The sequence below is a fragment of the Salmo trutta genome, chromosome 28 (assembly GCF_901001165.1).
Source record: "Salmo trutta chromosome 28, fSalTru1.1, whole genome shotgun sequence".
Classification (NCBI taxonomy): Eukaryota; Metazoa; Chordata; class Actinopteri; order Salmoniformes; family Salmonidae; genus Salmo; species Salmo trutta.
The window spans coordinates 37,059,993-37,079,915 of record NC_042984.1 but is presented as its reverse complement, the minus strand read 5'-3'; the positions used below and the strand labels follow the sequence as shown (position 1 = coordinate 37,079,915).

Below are 19,923 nucleotides of genomic sequence, written 5' to 3'. Positions count from 1 at the left end.
AGCCTGGAGGTGTGTTTTGGGTCATTATCATGCTGAAAAACAAATTATAGTCCCACTAAGAGCAAACCAGATGGGATGGCGTATCGCTGCAGAATGCTGTGGTTGTTATGCTGCTTAAGTGTGCCTTGAATTCTAAATAAATCACAGACAGTGTCACCAGCAAAGCACCCCCACACCAAACCACCTCCTCCACCATGATTCACGGTGAGAACCACACATGTGGAAATCATCTGTTCACCTACCCTTCATCTCACAAAGACACGGCGGTTGGAACCAAAAGTAAAAAATTTGGACCAAAGGACAGATTTACACCTGTCTGATGTCCATTGCTCGTGTTTCTTGGCCCAAGCACATCTCTTCTTCTTATTGGTGTCCTTTAGTTGTGGTTTCTTTGCAGCAATTTGACCATGAAGGCCTGATTCACGCAGTCTCCTCTGAACAGTTGATGTTGAGATGTGTCTGTTACTTGAACTCTGTGAAGCATTCATTTGGACTGCAATTTCTGAGGCTGGTAACTCTAATGAACCTATCCTCTGCAGCAGAGGTAACTCTGGTTCCTGTGGCGGTCCTCATGAGAGCCAGTTTCATCATAGCGCTTGATGGTTTTTGCGACTACACTTGAAGAAACTTTCAAAGTTCTTGACATTTTCCGAATTGACTGACCTTCATGTCTAAAGAAATTATGGACTGTCGTTTCTCGTGGCTTATTTGAGCTGTTCTTGCCATAATATAGACTTGGTCTTTTACCAAATAGGGCTATATTCTGTATACCACCCCTACCTTGTCACAACACAACTGATTGTCTCAAACGCATTAAAAAGGAAAGAAATTCCACAAATTAACTTTTAACAAGGCACACCTGTTAATTGAAATGCATTCCAGGTGACTACTTCATGAAGCTGGTTGAGAGAATGTCAAGAGTGTGCAAAGCTGTCATCAAGGCAAAGTGTGGCTACTTTGCAGAATCTAAAATATATTTGGATTTGTTTAACGCTTTTTTGGTTACTAGATGATTCCATGTGTTATTTCATAGTTTAGATGTCTTCACTATTATTCTACAATGTAGAAAATAGTAAAAATAAAGCAAAACCATGGAATGAGTAGGTGTGTCCAAACTTTTGACTGGTACTCTATGTGTAGGCCAGGTAGGTCAGTGTTTCTGAAAAGGTTAGGGGCTAAGATAATCAGGGCTTAAGCATTATATGAATGTAGCATTGGTGCTGTAAAGAAACTACACTATGGCTCTGATCACAGATAATGGATCCGACAGTGACAGAGGATAAAATCAGTGGGTAGGGGCAGGGTATAGGCTATGTGAGAGGTAGAGGAAGGAAAAGCTGCAGACAGCATACAACACACTAGTAATTGCGTGGAATTCTATACAAAATGATCAAAGGAAAGCAGACAATTTAGGGGACTGTTCCCCCACCAACAGAATCCCAAATCAACCAAGCCCTGTTCAAAACCAGCATGACATGAGGATGGAGAGGATAAGGTTCAATGATATAACAGGATATAATCTCAAATATTGTGTTTTGGCAAGCATCCAGTAAAACAATCATTAAGGATAAACTGTGGAACTGTGTTTAGTTCATATGCAAATATTTACATTGATATGACCACACATTGACCAAGAATAGAACCACCACTGCATACAAACGACAAAAAAGAAAAGAGCAGGTAGTGGGCTGCAATTAATTATGCTGTATAGCTTACTTTTTTAACATCATAAATGAGTGAATAGACCTGTTTTAATAATGCAATTGAATAATGTATTTTCTGTAGGCCTAATTTCATCATTTTAAAAACGGTCAACATCATAAAACACTACCCAATAGGTTATTGATTACACAGTATTAGCCTATAGGAGGGATCATAAAACAAATTTAGCAATCTCCTTCTATGTCTTTAAATTGAAGCACCTCCCTCTTGAGTTTCTCCACTGTCAACTACATTTCTTCTGCATCGGAATGGCAAAAGGAGAACGTGTTCCAACTAGTGCGATTGTCAGTGTAGAAAGTTGATAGTGTATTAATGTCTGGTGTTATTATTTCAAAGGATTTTTTTTTTACTAGTATTTGCTTACCTGGGTGAGTGGATAAGTGGTGAGTAACCTACAAGGTCAGATGGACATTGGAGTAGGGAAATCAACGCTCCCGCTCTAAAGAAAGTGATGCATTAGAAGTATGTCATTATCGCAACATTTGAGATTTGATTTTTGAGGTTAACGCGTTAACAGTGTTTGCCCTGCGAAGTTATTCGTCACTCGGTGTACAATGTAGCGACATTTATGTATTACTTGCATGAATGTAACATGATATTTCGTTCGATATGACTAATGTGACGCCAAGTAAAAGCGTAGAATGGCTGCAAGTAGAGTTGGAATCCGGGGGAAGTTCGCTGCTTTTGTTGGACTGCCGATCGCACGAACTTTATGAATCATCCCACATAGAAACGGCCATCAATTTGGCCATACCAGGATTGATGCTGCGAAGGTTCAAGAAAGGCAACATACCCATCCGAACTATCATCCCAAACCACGAAGACAAGGAGAAATTCGTTAGACGTTGTAATACGGATACAGTGATTCTGTACGATGAGTGCACTGTGGACTGGCAGGATGGGGCCACTGGTTCGGTTCTGGGACTACTTCTTCAGAAACTATGGGACGACGGCTGTAAAGCATATTACCTGGAAGGCAAGTTAAATGTTTGCCATATTGTTTTTCAAGTTGTTTTTGGGAAATGTAGCCTATAGTAGTCATAACTTTCCTGGCACTGTATGTAAAATAGGGTACAAATAAAAAAAAATCTCATAAATATAAAGACAAACAACTCAAATGAATACATCTTAGTATTATAAATACTATCTATATAATTATCTTAGTTTTGAATGTACATCATTATCTCTGAAACTTTGAGAAGTAGTGTGACTGAGAGTGTCAATTAAAATTCCAAAATGGCTGCGCCATGTTTTGCTACTACAGGAAAAGGGCATGCATTTCATGAATGGTCTGCTGTGAAGGAGAGAACTATTGCCAATGCAGTTCTTAGTTATAGAATACATAACATGAAATTGTTATTTACTCAGCCCTGATCACGTTATTCATGTTACTCATAATAACCAAAATATATTATAGCCTATTACTTCATTAGACCACATATCACGTATTATATCAACTCAAATAAATCATATTTATTCCCAATCTCTGTGCAGTTGTTACACTTTGAATAGTAGAAAATAATTATATGAATATTTTGCTTGGCTGAGATGCATAGGATAGCACAGTGAACAAACACCATTATAACTCCTTGGATCTTTTGATCTTAGGGGGATTTGTGAAGTTTCAGACCGAGTACTCAGAGCACTGTGAGACCCTCCTGGACAGTTGCTGTCCCAGCTCCTCTCCACCGCTGTCTGTCCTAGGCTTTGGAAGTCTCCGGATCAGTTCCGACCTCTCCGATGGTGAGTCGGACCGCGAGCCGAGCAGCGCAACTGAGTCTGAGGAGAGTCCCCTTCCCAACAACCAACCTGCCTTCCCTGTCCAGATCCTCCCCTACCTTTACCTGGGCTGTGCCAAAGACTCCACCAACCTGGATGTGCTGGGCCAGTACAACATCAAGTACATCCTGAACGTCACGCCCAACCTCCCCAACATGTTTGAACATGACGGCCTCTTCAAGTACAAGCAGATCCCCATCTCCGACCACTGGAGTCAGAACCTGTCCCAGTTCTTTCCAGAGGCCATATCCTTCATCGGTGAGTAGCCGACTAGGTGGGAGAGAACATGATCGATCACATTGTGTTCCAAGAGTTAATATATTTGATGAATGAGGCCTATAGGAAATGATACACAGGCACACCTAGTATATGATGTCCCGTGTAGCTCAGTTGGTAGGGCATGGCGCGTGCGAAACCACTGTTGTGCGTTCAATTCCGGCAAGGGACCAGTATGAAAATGTATGCATTTTTTTCACTCTGGATAAGAGTGTCTGCTAAATGACATAAATATCATACACTTCTGTTTATTACAGTGAGAAAGAGGAAGTTGGTTCCTAGCCACCTAATGTTCTTGTTTTACTTTAGTCATATTTTGATTATGATATGAATCATTATTATCTCTCAGTTCCTGGTATATACATTCCATTGCTCATCACTGAAACCCCCTTGTGTGATGAACCTAGGGCTTTTACTTAGATTTTCAATTCCGGTTATCAATGTCCCAATTCAACATAACTTCTCAAAAAGAGAGCTGGAATGAAGTCCCTTGCTACTGAGCACTGACCTAGAGGAACTTCTTGGATCATTGCTAGTGTCGTATGTCTGTTATTTTAAGATGGGGAAAACAAATCTTTAAAAAAACAACTAAAAAACATACTGAAACCCACAGCAGCACCTGAAACCTTCTTGTGTTAATGGTGATAGTTTGTCGGTGGGGTTAGTGGTAGATGAAGGAAACATGGCTTCCACTCTCTGTGGCTGCCTGTGTTTGGTTATCAGGTCATGAGTCTGACTCTGACACATCCTGGTTGTGGGTTAGGTTTAGTGCAGGGCGTTTCACCATACTTGTTTGCTTGCTTCTCTTGGCTCGAAAGAGGATATGTGGCCTGTTCTTGTGTAGATTGAAGTGGATGTTTACTGTAGAAATAATAAACCTCAATGTCAAAGGCGTACAGCAGCACATGATGAAGACGAGCTAGCTAAGTTGAGGACTGACAGCTCCGGGTATCAGTAGTCTGCATGTAGCACTGTCACAATAAAGCAGAGGATGTGAAAACATTCAGTGACACAGCCTTGGGTCATGCTCTGGGGTGTCACATAAAGTTAGCTTGAATTGTGTATGTAGTATTACACCTTTCAACAGCAACATAAATCATGAAGAATCTAAGAATTATGTTTTAATGTGACTCCATGATAGAGAGTTGTGGAATGGCTGCGATTAGCTCACGATACATAGTATTCCTTTTGATTAATGGAGGTGTGTCATTCAACAAAGATAAAGGTCTACTTACTGTCTCCCTTGATCCTTCTGAGCAAACAATAAGAAGTAGGCTTACATGTTACCTCTTCTGTGTTGGCCCATGTTACCTCTTCTTTGTTGGGCCCCACACCCTGAAAGTCTTAGGGCTATGTGTTCTGATCATACAGCCAGTGCTATTTGACCCGAACTGACCTTCTTCCTCACTTGTACCTGTAGATGAGGCTCGGTCCAAGCAGTGTGGCGTCCTGGTACACTGTCTGGCTGGCATCAGCCGCTCTGTCACCGTGACCGTGGCCTACCTGATGCAGAGGCTCAACCTGTCACTCAACGACGCCTACGACTTTGTCAAGAGGAAGAAGTCCAACATCTCCCCCAACTTCAACTTCATGGGCCAGCTGCTGGACTTCGAGAGGACACTGGGGCTGCACAGCCCATGTGACAACCGCTCCTCGTCCAATGAGCAGCTCTACTTCACCACGCCGACCAATCACAATGTGTTCCAGCTGGACACGCTGGAGTCAACGTGAGGAAACGGAGAAGACGGGTTTGGTGGCCATGTTGTTTTATCAGTGTTGCCAGGGTATTTTGTAGCCTGTCAGGAAAAATAAAATACACCTGGCATTCCAGCTTGTGGAGACTGAGAAGACTCACCTGTCAAGCAAGTGATTTCAGTATGGATTTTCATAGAACACGGTGCCCGCCATTATGCTTAAAACAGTACATGCTCTGTCTGATGCCTTAAAGGGATACTTCAGGATTTTGGCAATGAGGCCCTTTATCTACTTCCCCAGAGTCAGATGAACTTGTGGATACCATTTTTATGTCTGTGTCAAGTATGAGGGTTGTTAGAGGAAATTTTGTGAACCAATGCTAACGTTAGTGAGCAATTGTGCTAACGTTAGTGAGCAATTGTGCTAACGTTAGTGAGCAATTGTGCTAACGTTAGTGAGCAATTGCGCTAACGCTAGTGAGCAACTTCCTTCAAACTGTACGCAGAGACATACAAATGGTATGGACGAGTTGATCTGAAGTCCCAAAATTCAGAAGTATCCCTTTAATGTTTTACTCAAGTAATCCAAAAGGCTTAGTGTGTATAATAGTGAATGATGGTATGCAATGGTTATTGGAAGAAATGTAATTATTATGAGGTGACTGTTATTTCATATTCACCCACTGGAAAGTGGATGTGTCAGTTGTTTTCAGAACAACTGTGGCTAATGTCTTGTTCTGAAGGGTGAGGTTGGCCAAGCAGAATGTGAATCATTGTTTTCTGGGACCAAAAGGAGATGTTTTGAATGGTACTCTTGCTGAGGGGCCTGGGCTACTTTAAGTTGGCCTTGAATGACTTTGTAACCTTCCTATTGATGACTGTTCTAGACGTTGTCATTTGCAGTTAACATCAGAAGGGAGTGTTCATTGAAAGCACTTGTCAGCTAATGTTATGTTATGTTCTCTACTTTGCTGTCATCTTCAGAGTAAATATTTGTGTTTTCTATTCCATAATGTAAGAATGCCATACATTATGTCAGAATGTTACAGTTTTACCTTTGTTGAATTGAGAGGGTCACCCTCTGCAAAATACTAAAGGTTGAAACACATTAGTTTTTTTTTTGCAAAGCTCTTGTAAATTGTGGTAATTATAATAACATTGCATTGTTTGCATGTAATCAAGATTAACTTCTGTATACTGTACCTCTTATGCCTGTTGTTCCTGTGGCTTTTACAATACCTTCTAAGTTAACACTTAACTGTCTTTAACCAAGGACCTGGGTATAGTATTGGATTGTCATTTGCCATGCTTGACATTAATGACTTGTATATCATAGTTATGATCCATAATGGACATTTGTACCTTGTTTTATTAAGTAATGTAAAAGTCATGTAAAGACACAATCTTCAGCCTGCAGCTACTCTTCCTGTGGTGGAACCATGTTAAAGGAAACACAGTGTGTTTTGATCTGTTCTGTATTTGCCAGTAATCGAAGTTGAATGTTTTAGCGAATGAGAGAGAGAGAGGGAATGAAAGGAAACGTGTGATAAAGATGCCAATTTTTTTCTTACCTCACGGAGAGACATTTTCAGGGATTTTTATACAACACATCTGTATCTTGTTATGGCATCTGAAACACATCAAAGGGCTGTGTTTATTTGGTATGGGTTTGTTAAAGATGTACATAAGATTCGCTTGGTAACGGGTGACCTTTTCTCTGAATCATGAAGGATGTGAAATTGACTGATTACAGTATGTACAATGTATGTAAAACTAAATGTACAAGACATTTATGTACAAGTTTATACAACAAATATATTGTATATTTTTTACTTTCAAATGGCCTATGTATTCTTCTGTTATTACTTTCTTATTGTTATGCAGGTCTACTGCTGTGCCAAAGCTTAGGCTACTTTCAGTCAACATTTATATTGAAGAATATCAAGTCCAGTGCAGAGTCAGCCACTATCTGGCTGGCTGTCTGTGTCATGTTGTCTTGTGCAGCACAAGGCCCAAGGCTGTAGGTGTGGTGAGATATCCGCCCTCTGTCCACTCTGATGCCTGGCTTCCTGTCTGTTGTGGCCATGCAGGGCGTCTAATGGAGAGAAGGACGGGTGGCAGGGCCAGATCTCTGAAACCACAACACAGCCACTTCCCTTCCCAGTCACTCACTCGGAGTCACCCTGCTCAGAGAGAAGGGGAAGATGAGACAGCATAGAGCTGGAACATGTCCATTGTGTGACAATTAAGGCCTATTTTACTTGATGACTAACATCCATACTAAGAAGGTTTTCTTTAAAGGATGTTAAGCTGGTGTCTCATTCTCAGAACGAACGTTTCAGTCTTTCTTGGGTAAATGCAGTAATATATTATTTTGTTTTTCTCATATCCAAAAGCTGCTGTGTCTCGTTTGAAAAGAGGAAATGAGAGCTCGTCGCTACGTCCTCGGGTCCTGTTGGACGTTTGGGGAGGGTGATGTGGGGGTAACTTTTTACTGTGGATATGTTCACATTAGCACACATATAAACTCATGTCTCCTAAGAGAGCATATTGAATACTTGATGTTAATTATTTGCAAAAAAAAATATGTTTTTGCCTGTTCACGGGTCCCCTTGTCATCGAAATATCCCTACCTCAGAGGTTTCATTACTAAGGACTGATGATTAGCCTGAGGCTAGCCCTCCACAAGCCTCAGCTCTTCCAAACCCTGGTCTGGTGCACCAGGGAGATTTATACATTCATCACACCTCTGATCCAGGCCAAAACAGCCATAATTCTCAGGCAATGCAATTCCTCTTTTTCAGAAGAAGCAGTTATGAAATGAGTTTAAGTCTATGATATCCGTAGCCCTGAGCTAAGCTGAGGAAAATGAGGTGCAACAGAAAATGACAGCAGAGTATCCGAGCTCACTATGGGGTTTTAAAATGGAGAATGCCAGGCATGGGTTGTTTCTTGTCCAGTTCCATCTTCATAAGTACAACACTGAAAAGGATGTAACATAACTAAATTAAATAACATTATTTTCTTTAAATGTCCCCAATGTCAAAAAAAAAAATCCTCATCTGCCATTGTCTTCTTTTGAAAGTAACACAGACCAGACTTGCCTAACAATAAAACCCTGGTGTGTGAGGGTTTTCCTAGCATGACAACCTGGCAGACTGCATACCTGCAGGAAACACCTGTGATTATGTCTAAGAGCCACACACCCATATCTAGGCCAGTCAGAGGCCATGGAGCCAAACTGACCTTACGTGTAAGGAGAGACGTCTGACAGCCAGACGTCTGGCTGATGGTGCAGACATTGCAGCTTCAATCGACCGGCCAATGAGGTTTAGCGCTGAGGCACATCCGAAGTGATATAGGGCTGATTGAGATAGCTTCCACAGCAACGTAACACTGCAGGGGACAGTAGGTTACTTTCTAAATGTAATTCATTACTAATTACCTGTCCAAAAATGTAATGATTAATGTAACTTTTGGATTACATAAACTCAGTAATGTAATCTGATTACTTTCCCCTGAAGAGGCATTAAAACAAAAAAAAGGATCCATCAAACGCATTTGGTGTGTCATACTGGTTTCTGACTTGTGGTCTGACTCGCTCAGGTGGAACAGACTCACATTGTATGTTATTTCAGCAAACATCCTTTTTTACTTCAAAAGTAATCCAAGAAGTAATGAGCACATTTTTTAAAAGTATCTGTAATCTGATTATAATATTTCTGCTGGTAACATAACTGATTACAGTCAAAAATGTTTGTAATCAGAATACTTGTAATTAGTTACTCCCCAACCCTGGCAGGGGATAATGGGAAGTACCCTGCCCTGATCAGGAAGCAAAGTTAAAAATAAGTTATAGATCTGTCCACAAGTTTGAGGTGCTAGAATCTCCCTATAGCAACATATACAGTGTTAATTGGTAGATACTACAACACTTTCTATTTGGAAATTCCCTGACATCTGTTGTGTAAAAAGTATGCCTCGATTATAAAAATCATATACCACTTCATCCTCAGAGGCAGAGCTCATCTGTGGTATCGCATAATTCCCCATCAATCCATTGCCTCCTGCTTTCACAATTAATTTGGAATTCTCCAAAGCATTATGTACAACATACAGTTGAAGTCGGAAGTTTACATACACCTTAGCCAACTACATTTAAACTCAGTTTTTCACAATTCCTGACATTTAATCCTAGTAAAAATTCCCTGTCTTGGGTCAGTTAGGATCACCACTGCATTTTAAGAATGTGAAATGTCAGAATAATAGTAGAGAGCATGATTTATTTCAGCTTTTATTTCTTTCATCGCATTCCCAGTGGGTAGGAAGTTTACATACACTCAATTAGTATTTGGTAGCATTGCCTTTAAGTTGTTTAACTTGGGTCAAATGTTTCGGATAGCCTTCCATAAGCTTCCCACAATAAGTTGGGTGAATTTTGACCCATTCCTCCTGACAGAGCTGGTGTAACTGAGTCATGTTTGTAGGCCTCCCTGCTTGCACACGCTTTTTCAGTTCTGCCCACAAATTTTCTATAGGATTGAGGTCAGGTCTTTGTGATGGCCACTCCAATACCTTGACTTTGTTGTCCTTAAGCCATTTTGCCACAACTTTGGAAGTATGCTTGGGGTCATTGTCCATTTGGAGACCCATTTGCGACCAAGCTTTAACTTCCTGACTGATGTCTTGAGATGTTGCTTTAATATATCCACATAATTTTCCTACCTCATGATGGCATCTATTTTGTGAAGTGCACCAGCCCCTCCTGCAGCAAAGCACCCCCACAACATGATGCTGCTACCCCCGTGCTTCATGTTTGGGATGGTGTTCTTCGGCTAGCAAGCCTCCCCCTTTTTTCTCCAAACATAACGATGGTCATTATGGCCAAACAGTTCTATTTTTGTTTCATCAGACCAGAGGACATTTCTCCAAAAAGTATGATCTTTGTCCCCATGTGCAGTTGCAAACCGTAGTCTGGCTTTTTTATGGCAGTTTTGGAGCAGTGGCTTCTTCCTTGCTGAGCGGCCTTTCAGGTTATGTCGATATAGGACTCGCTTTACTGTGGATATAGATACTTTTGTATCTGTTTCCTCCAGCATCTTCACAAGGTCCTTTGCTGTTGTTCTGGGATTGATTTCCACTTTTTGCACCACAGTACGTTCATCTCTAGGAGACAGAACGCGTCTCCTTCATGAGCTGTATGATGGCTGCGTGGTCCCATGGTGTTTATACTTGCGTACTATTGTTTGTACTGATGAACGTGGTACTTTCAGACTCTTGGACATTGCTCTCAAGGATGAACCAGACTTGTGTAGGTCTACATTTATTTATCAAGGGGTTCTTGGCTGATTTATTTTGATTTTCCCATGATGTCAAGCAAAGAGGCACTGAGTTTGAAGGTAGGCCTAGAAATACATCCACAGGTACACCTCCAATTGACTCAAATGATGTCAATTAGCCTATCAGAAGCTTCTAAAACCATGACATCATTTTCTGGAATTTTCCAAGCTGTTTAAAGGCACAATCAACTTAGTGTATGTAAAATTCTGACCCACTAGAATTGTGATACAGTGAATTATAAGTTAAATAATCTGTCTGTAAACAATTGTTGGAAAAATGACTTGTGTCATGCACAAAGTAGATATCCTAACCAACTTGCCAAAATTATAGTTTGTTAACAAGAAATTTGTGGAGTGGTTGAAAAACGAGTTTTAATGACTCCTACCTAAATGTATGTAAACTTCCGACTTCAACTGTATGTTTTCAAGGAATTCCTGGTATATCATTCGCGATCTACTCTTATTTGTACAATCAGATTAAACGTGAGAGAACAAATAATACAGTCGGGAAAGTATTCAGACCCCTTGACTTTTTCCATATTTTGTTACTACGTTTCAGCCTTGTTTTAAAATGGATAAAATAAAAATAAATGTCCTCATACAATATTCCATAATGACAAAGTGAAAACACGTTTTAGAAATTTCCGAATGCACTGAATACTTTCCAAATCCACTGTATTTTCAAAAGTATGGTGAAACCCTTTCAAGTTAGTGCGTTTGGCTATTTCAGCCACACCGTTGCTGACATGTGTATAAAACTCGAGCACACAGCCATGCAATCTACATAGACAAACATTGGCAATAGAATGGCTTTACTGAAGAGCTCAGTGACTTTCATATTCTGCCCTGCTAGAGCTTCCCCGGTCAACTGTAAGTGCTGTTATTGTGAAGTGGAAACGTCTAAAAGCAACAATAGCTCAGCCGAAAAGTGGTAGGCCACACAAGCTCACAGAACAGGACCACCAAGTGCAAAATCGTCTTTCCTTGGTTGCAACACTCACTACTGAGTTACAAACTGCCTCTGGAAGCAACGTCAGCACAATAACTGTTCGTCGGGAGCTTCATGAAACAGGTTTCCATGGCCGAGCAGCCACACAAAAGCCTAAGATCACCATGCGCAATGCAAGGCGTCAGCTGGAGTGGTGTAAAGCTTGCCGCCATTGGACTCTGGAGCAGTGGAAATGCGTTCTCTGGAGTGATGAATCACGCTTCACCATCTGGCAGTCAGACGGTACATCATACAATGACATTCTAGACGATTTTGTGCTTCCAACTTTGTGGCAACAGTTTGGGGAAGGCCCTTTCCTGTTTCAGCATGACAATTCCTCCGTGAACAAAGCGAGGTCCATACAGAAATGGTTTATCGAGATCGGTGTGGAAGAACTTGACTGGCCTGCACAGAGCCCTGACCTCAACCCCACTGAACACCTTTGAGGTGAATTGGAACACTGACTGCGAGCCAGGCCTAATCGCCCAATATCAGTGCCCGACCTCACTAATGCTCTTGTGGTTGAATGGAAGCAAGTCCCCACAGCAATATTCCATCGTCTAGTGGAAAGCCTTCCCAGAAAAGTGAGGGCTGTTATAGCAGCAAAGGGGGGATCCAACTCCATATTAATGCCCATTTTGGAATGAGATGTTCGACGACCAGGTATCTACATACTTTTGGTCATATAGTGTATGTTAGTGTAGGCTGCTAAATGTGTGAAATGTATGCATTCACTACTGTAAGTTGCTCTGGATAAGAGCGTCTGCTAAATGACTAAAATGTAAATGTAAAATGTGTGAGAGCATTTAATGTGAATGGAAACATGATTTACTTCTGTGTGTCATGACATCATTGATTCATTAATTATCCATCTTGGCACATTAAAGCTTCTTAAGCAGGTATACAGCCTCTGCCCTGCCTTGTTTTGTGATGTTTCAGTGAATGTACTCAAAGAGATTAGTGGAGTATTTTTGTAATGTTGTTGTAATCACTAGCGAAGGGAAGCAGAGGTTAAATCACTGCTTGCTCAGCAGTGGTGGCACGGGAAGCAGATGTGCTCTGAGACTGACAGGGTTTTAGGGAGAGAGAGAGGAGGGGGAAAAGGAGATGGAGAGAGAAAGGCAGGGAGAGTGGGAGAAAGAGAGGGGGAAGGTGAAGGAGAGAGTCGACATTGTGACTGTACAGTATGTGTGTGACTGTGTGTGTTTGTATGTGAGCATGTGTGTGTGTGTGCGAGAAACATAGAGTGTGCGTGTGTGTGTTAGAGAGGGAAAGAGACAGAGATCAGAAGCCCTTCATGCTGCTCCACACCTGCTGTGGTTAAGCACATCCACAGGCCTCCCATTCAGCACATTGATTGACTATAAGATAATCTCACAGCTGCCACTGACTCAATGGTACAATCATGTCTGGAATAATTGACTTATTTGTTTATCCTTCGTTGAACCTGGAGAGTTTCCAAGCGATAAATCACATTTTAAAGTGAGGTCTGACCAATGGGATAATAGTACAGTATATGTTCATTTTCAATCAGTCCCTCCAAGACTGACATTATAGAGTATTCCTAAAACCTATTAATTTTAGAACTATCACTTGTACACTAGTACAACAATGATCTGATATTCACTTTAGTCATGAAAATAAATTAGTAGAGAGCAGGAGTATGCTCTGTTCTTTCCCAGTTCTGTGTCAGACCATTGAGCTTTTCCAGTGTGAAAGAGAATCTCATTTGAATCTATGCCGTCATCACTGGGAGGATTTTTCCCTGGTCACACTTTGCCTGTGGATGGCAGACATTCTCAATGTAGAATAATCGTAATCTCACAGTTTGGAAAAGCAGGCAGAATTACATGTTTTTTTTCCCCCTGCCTCATGTTGATTTGGCCTATCTTAGTTAGCCAGGATAGAGATGTAGAGGCTGAATTAGACCTTAAAGCTAGATGTGATCTGAAAGTAATCTTGTCAACATATTTGATGAACTGGGTCATACGGAACGTAGGCTACTAGATACCAGGGAAATAATTCTCACCAATTGCCTGTGCACTGCCAATGAGGAAATAATACCAGTGGTCAAACAAAACAAAACCAGCAAGGAGTTGAACAGTCACATTTCTCCTGACGATCAGATCACATCGTTTATATCAGCATTGTGTTTACATCCTTTAGCCTTCATTTCACAGAACTACACTCTTAGAAGTAAAGGTGCATGGAAGAACCTTTTGGGATGCGTTTCTAGTTCTGAAAAGGGTGTTCGAGGAACCGCTGTGTAAAGGTGCCTTTACCGGAGCCTTTACATTTTTAACCTTTTTAATAATATATTGTAGAGGTGGCAGCCTATCAGATTGGAGGCCTGGCTTATTGGAGGCGTGGCTTTCAGATAGTTATTTTTCTCTACCCGTTAGTGTAAATGTCATTCCTGTTCATCATGTTAAATTTGTACACTGCAAATAATTTTGCATATTACATATTCTAATATAATATAATACCATTGCTGATTACATACAGTAATAAAGTGGTAACTATTCCAATTTTGGGATTTTTATAGGCTCTTGAGGAACTCATACACCTCTGTTAGACTCATTGAAGCTACAAGACTGTCAGTTTTCAACCTTAACATGTGATGACAATACACCAGAACAGATTAACAGGAATTACATTCACGCTAACGGGTGGCCAAATAAAGATCTATCTTGAAGCAACACCCCTACTAACCCCCGCCTCCACTCCAGGGTTCCTCCAGGATCCCTTTGCTACATTGAACCATTAAAGGTTCCTCCAAGAACCCCTTAATTAACCGAAGGGGCAAATAGAAACCATTGACAAGCAATGGTTCCTTGAGGAACTCCAGGGGTTCCTTGAGAATCTCCAGGGTTCCCCGAGTCACAACTAATTCTAAGACCGTATACATGCACCACATTGTAATGTAATGCACTGTCGTCACTATATTATTTCCTGTTCTTGGGGGATTACAGTTTAATTCCATTGAATCCATGAATCACATATAAGGCCATTAGCATCGCTTCCTCCACCTCCATCTCTGTAATGGAACGAGCCAAACTCTGGATTTAGCATTAGCGTGGACTCTCCCACACAGAGATGGAGGAGTGTGTTTGAAAATGGGGATGGCAGAACTAGGGTACATGGACACCTACATATCATGCTAGTGTTTTGTGTAACATCCCAGGGCTGTTTGAAAGTTATATAAACCTCTATTTATTTGTTTTTCAGAAATTCTTGTGATATTGTAGAGTCTAAGAATACAAATCTCCAAATTCAAAACACATAGACTAGTCTCAACTAATTTTGCACATATGCTAAGGCCAATCACTGACACATATTCTTCTTTTCATCTCTATGTTTTTCCAGTGGTATCTCTGAGACACTCTCCATTGATAATCAGCTGAGCTCTTTTGGAAACAAGCTTGATAACCTTCATGACAAAGACACAATACTGTGTAGATACATCAACACATAAGCCTACATTCAAATCAATCATGGGAAAGTGTTGATCATACAATTATGATATTCTTCATGTTCTTAGGAAAAGCTTGAATGGTACAAGGTTTTCATCAGCATATGATGAGATGACGTGACTTGAATAACTTAATTTCTATAACGTTGTTCCACAGATCTTAATAATAGAGAATGAAAGCATTTTGTTCAGTAAGAGTTCTAAGTCTACTCTTTGCTACATTTTGAGTTAGGCCTAATACTTGGTGTCTATACTTAGCTTGTAGTTTAGTATGAATGTCTTTTATTCACATCCTCAATGTATCTACTGTACAGTAGAGTAGAGTATAACTTGGGAAATTGTTTTATCACAGCATGCATCATCAATAACTTATAAGGACAGGACACGTAACAATGACAGACACATAATACCATTTAAAAAATAAATAAACACATAGAAACTAGAGTCTATTGACTGCCAATCTAAGTAACATAATACAAAAATCCCCATCAGAATCCGTCCATTTAAACTCCGTTTTCTTCTTGAACCTCCAAAAGTCTCATGGGACTCGTCTGAACGTAACCGGTACCGGTTTAAAAAATAAATGGAAGTATGGAGGTAGTTTTGTGGCTACTCCAAAAAATTTGTTAAATCAAAGATCATTCGTAAAAATCCAAATAACTTCACAGATCTTTATTGTAAAGGGTTTAATGAACATGCACCTGTGGAACGGTCATTAAGACACTAACAGCTTACAGACGGTAGGCAATTAAGGTCACAGTTATGATAACTTAGGACACTAAAGAGGCCTCTCTACGGACTCTGAAAAACATGAAAAGAAAGATGCCAAGGGTCCCTGCTCACCCAGCCCGGTATCTCCTGTGCCTGCTCCACGCACTCGGCCTCCAGTGTGTCTCTCCAGCCTGGTACGCCCTGTGCCTGCTCCACGCACCCAGTCTCCAGTGCGTCTCCCCAGCCTGGTAAGCCCTGTGCCGGCTCCACGCACCAGGCCTCCAGTGCGCCTTCCCAGTCCAGAGCTTCCGGCGACAGTACCCAGTCCAGAGCTTCCGGCGACAGTACCCAGTCCAGAGCTTCCGGCGACAGTACCCAGTCCAGAGATTCCGGCGACAGTTCCCAGTCCAGAGCTTCCGGCGACAGTTCCCAGTCCAGAGCTTCCGGCGACGTTTCACAGTCCGGAACCTCCTGAGACGGCCCACAGTCCGGAACCTCCTGAGACAGCTTACAGTCCGGAACCTCCTGAGACGGCTTACAGTCCGGAACCTCCTGAGACGGCTTACAGTCCGGAACCTCCTGAGATGGCTTATGGCACGAAGCCTCCAGTGATGATCCATGGCCCGGAGCTTCCAGTGATGATCCATGGCCCAAAGCCTCCAGTGATGATCCATGGCCCGGAGCCTCCAGTGGTGATCCATGGCACGAAGCCTCCAGTGATGATCCATGGCACGAAGCCTACAGTGATGATCCATGGCACGAAGCCTCCAGTGATGATCCTTGGCACGAAGCCTGCAGTGATGATCCATGGCACGAAGCCTCCTGTGATGATCCATGACCCGAAGCCTCCAGCGACGAGCCAAGGTCCGGAGTCTCCAGCGACGGTCCGCAGTCCGGAGTCTCCAGCGACAGGACGGATAGCTGATCGTCCTCACAGTGGCAGACCACGTGTAACAACACCTGCACAGGATTGGTACATCCGAACATCACACCTGTGGGACAGGTACAGGATGGCAACAACATCTTCCCAAGTTACACCAGGAATGCACAATCCCTCTGTCAGTGCTCAGACTGTCCGCAATAGGCTGAGAGGGGCTGGACTAAGGGCTTGTAAGCCTGTTGTAAGGCAGGTCCTCACCAGACATCACCGGCAACAACGTCGCCTACGGGATTCGCGTTTATCGTCGAAGGAATGAGCGTTACACCGAGGCCTGTACTCTGGAGCGGGATCGATTTGGAGGTGGAGGGTCCGTCATGGTCTGGGGCAGTGTGTCACAGCATCATCGAACTGAGCTTGTTGTCATTGCAGGCAATCTCAACGCTGTGCATTACAGGGAGGACAACCTCCTCCCTCATGTGGTACCCTTCCTGCAGGCTCATCCTGATATGACCCTCCAGCATGACAATGCCACCAGCCATACTGCTCATTCTGTGCGTGATTTCCTGCATGACAGGAATGTCAGTGCTCTGCCATGGCCAGCGAAGATCGGAGGGTGAGGGCTAGTGCCATTCCCCCCAGAAATGTGCCTTGGTGGAAGAGTGGGGTAACATCTCACAGCAAGAACTGGTAAATCTGGTGCAGTCCATGAGGAGGAGATGCACTGCAGTACTTAATGCAGCTGGTGGCCACACCAGCTACTGACTGTTACTTTTGATTTTGACCCCCCCTTTGTTCAGGGACACATTATTCCATTTCTGTTAGTCACATGTCTGTGGAACTTGTTCAGTTTATGTCTCAGTTGTTGAATCTTGTTATGTTCATACAAATATTTACACATGTTAAGTTTGCTGAAAATAAATGCAGTTTACATTGAGAGGACGTTTCTTTTTTTGTTGAGTTTATATTTCCTGCGCTTTCTTACATCTCCTAGATATAGGACAGACACTTCAAAATCTTACTCCTTATTCATACTTTTTTTAATGTCTTTTTTTGCCATTACGAATGTGTTATTCAATGCTATAGGCTATGGGCTATAGTAGCAAAGGCCAAATTCAATATTTAATGAAAAAATGCTTTATTCACTCATTTTTGATACATAAATGGTCCTAAATTTCAAAATCAAATAGCTAAATCATTCATGGTATGACCATCTTAAAACAATTCCATTTCAGCTTAGAAAAATTATTAGATTTGTAAAAAGTCATCAACATAAGGGCATTTTGTCTTTTTTTCCCACAATGTCATGGTGAAATGTTTTATTGATTTCACGTTGAAATCACTTTAGTTGACAACTCAACCAAATGTAAGAACTGACGTCTGTGCCTAGTGGGTCCTTATCTAACCAGGAAGTGTCTTATCTTTCCAGGAAGTCTCTTGAGATAAGAAAATATCTACTTTTCAAGAGAGATATCCCCCTATCTACTGTCATATCTCATTCCATTTACCAAAGCGAACACAAAATTGTTTCTGAGAAGTAGATCTCGATGTAGAGGGAAGAGAAGGGTGTGGTGGCCCTGAGAATAATGGGTAATGTAAAGTGAAGCCACATGGAATACGAGAGGTAGGGAGAGGATGCCATCTGCCAGAAGCCACTGTTTCCATGGCCAAATCCACCATCCCACCTGGGCCATGTACACTAACTCTGTACACACCAAGAACGGCAAAACAGAGTTCTCTAGTCAAATGATTACTGCAATTTTCCGTGGAAAAGTTCAGTGGGACAGTGGGGCCTCCTTGGAAAGCACCTAAATGTTAGATAGAGGGTGAGAATTTACAAGACAGGGTCGATCTGTACTGTTTAAGGGCGCATTCCTCAGACGTACACAGACCTAACACAAAACACAGGCTATCGCTCCTGTATATGTAAACCCAGACCTCAGACCTGGGTTATTGGTGGGAATGGCTGGTATCCCACTCATGCAAGGCCATATGGTGCTTACAGTATGGAATAGCTGAGCCAATCAGAGCCATGCCTCAGGCCTTGAAATCCCAGCACACAGGTTACCATAACAATGATGTCACTGGATGCGAGTGGGCTCTGTGAGTGTGTAAATCCAGGGCCAGGGAGTTCCGCTTTCGACACTTTGCCTCTATCCCCTACACCAGGGATCATCAACTAGATTCAGCCACGGGCTGATTTTTTCTGGAACGGAAATTTGTAGACTGCAAATTGACCGCAAGAAGCCCAAACAGATATACAGTAGTTTGACTAAAACATAATAATTTCAAACCTTGCTTACATATGTATAATTCACGTGTCTCTCTATTATGTGTGGGAATACTTGAGAATAGATTTCTTAAATTAAAATCACTTGGAGCTGATTTCCTGATGTTTTTACAGTCTTTTATATCCAACAATACAAATTCCACATATTTTGTACTTTTTTTCAGTAAATTTGGGGGGCCAGTTGGGGAACCCTGCCCTAAAACATAGAGATTAGATTTACAGTACATACATCAGCAGAGTTGTCTGCTTCATGTGTGAGTTACACGTTTCCCCCAACATGGTTGTGTTTAGAACAGAGGGCTCTGATGAGTGCTGTTGTGAGCGAGAAATCACAAATCTTTTGAATATCTTTAAAAACAGACAAAGCATTTTATTTAATGTAACAATACATTAAAACAAAAAACAATTGCTCACATTGATTGGAATCTGTAAATAGAACAGCGGAATTTTGAGATTTCTACTTCTCCTTACTCTTCTATGGCCCATTGTGGTTAGTACTGCCGAACAGTACTTCAGTGTTCTCTGAAGGAGAGAAGTGGGATGGAGCATCATAACACAATATTCTGTCTGTTCCAGTCTGATTTGCACTTTCCACTCTCTCTTTGTGTAAGCTTTCCACTCCCTCATTGTGCATTTACAGTAACAAGGACCAAACTACTCGTTTCATTTCCTCATGAAAAAAAAGAATGGTTTGAGATGTCACATATTTTTGGGGGAATCTGTTTTGTATCTTCTTCCTAGGAGTAAAATGTTAGGCTTTTAGATCATCTGCGAT

The 19,923-nt window shown here is 41.7% G+C and overlaps 1 protein-coding gene across 1 annotated transcript; it reads left to right on the top strand.

Annotated features, from left to right (window-relative positions):
* Nucleotides 1–1,940: 1,940 nt before the first annotated feature.
* LOC115166147 (dual specificity protein phosphatase 7-like) lies at nucleotides 1,941–7,311 on the top strand. The gene is made up of 3 exons (XM_029719884.1): nucleotides 1,941–2,698; nucleotides 3,331–3,759; nucleotides 5,198–7,311. The coding sequence occupies exons 1-3, from the start codon at nucleotides 2,332–2,334 to the stop codon at nucleotides 5,506–5,508; spliced, it is 1,107 nt and encodes a 368-aa protein (XP_029575744.1). The 5' UTR covers nucleotides 1,941–2,331; the 3' UTR covers nucleotides 5,509–7,311.
* Nucleotides 7,312–19,923: the final 12,612 nt, after the last annotated feature.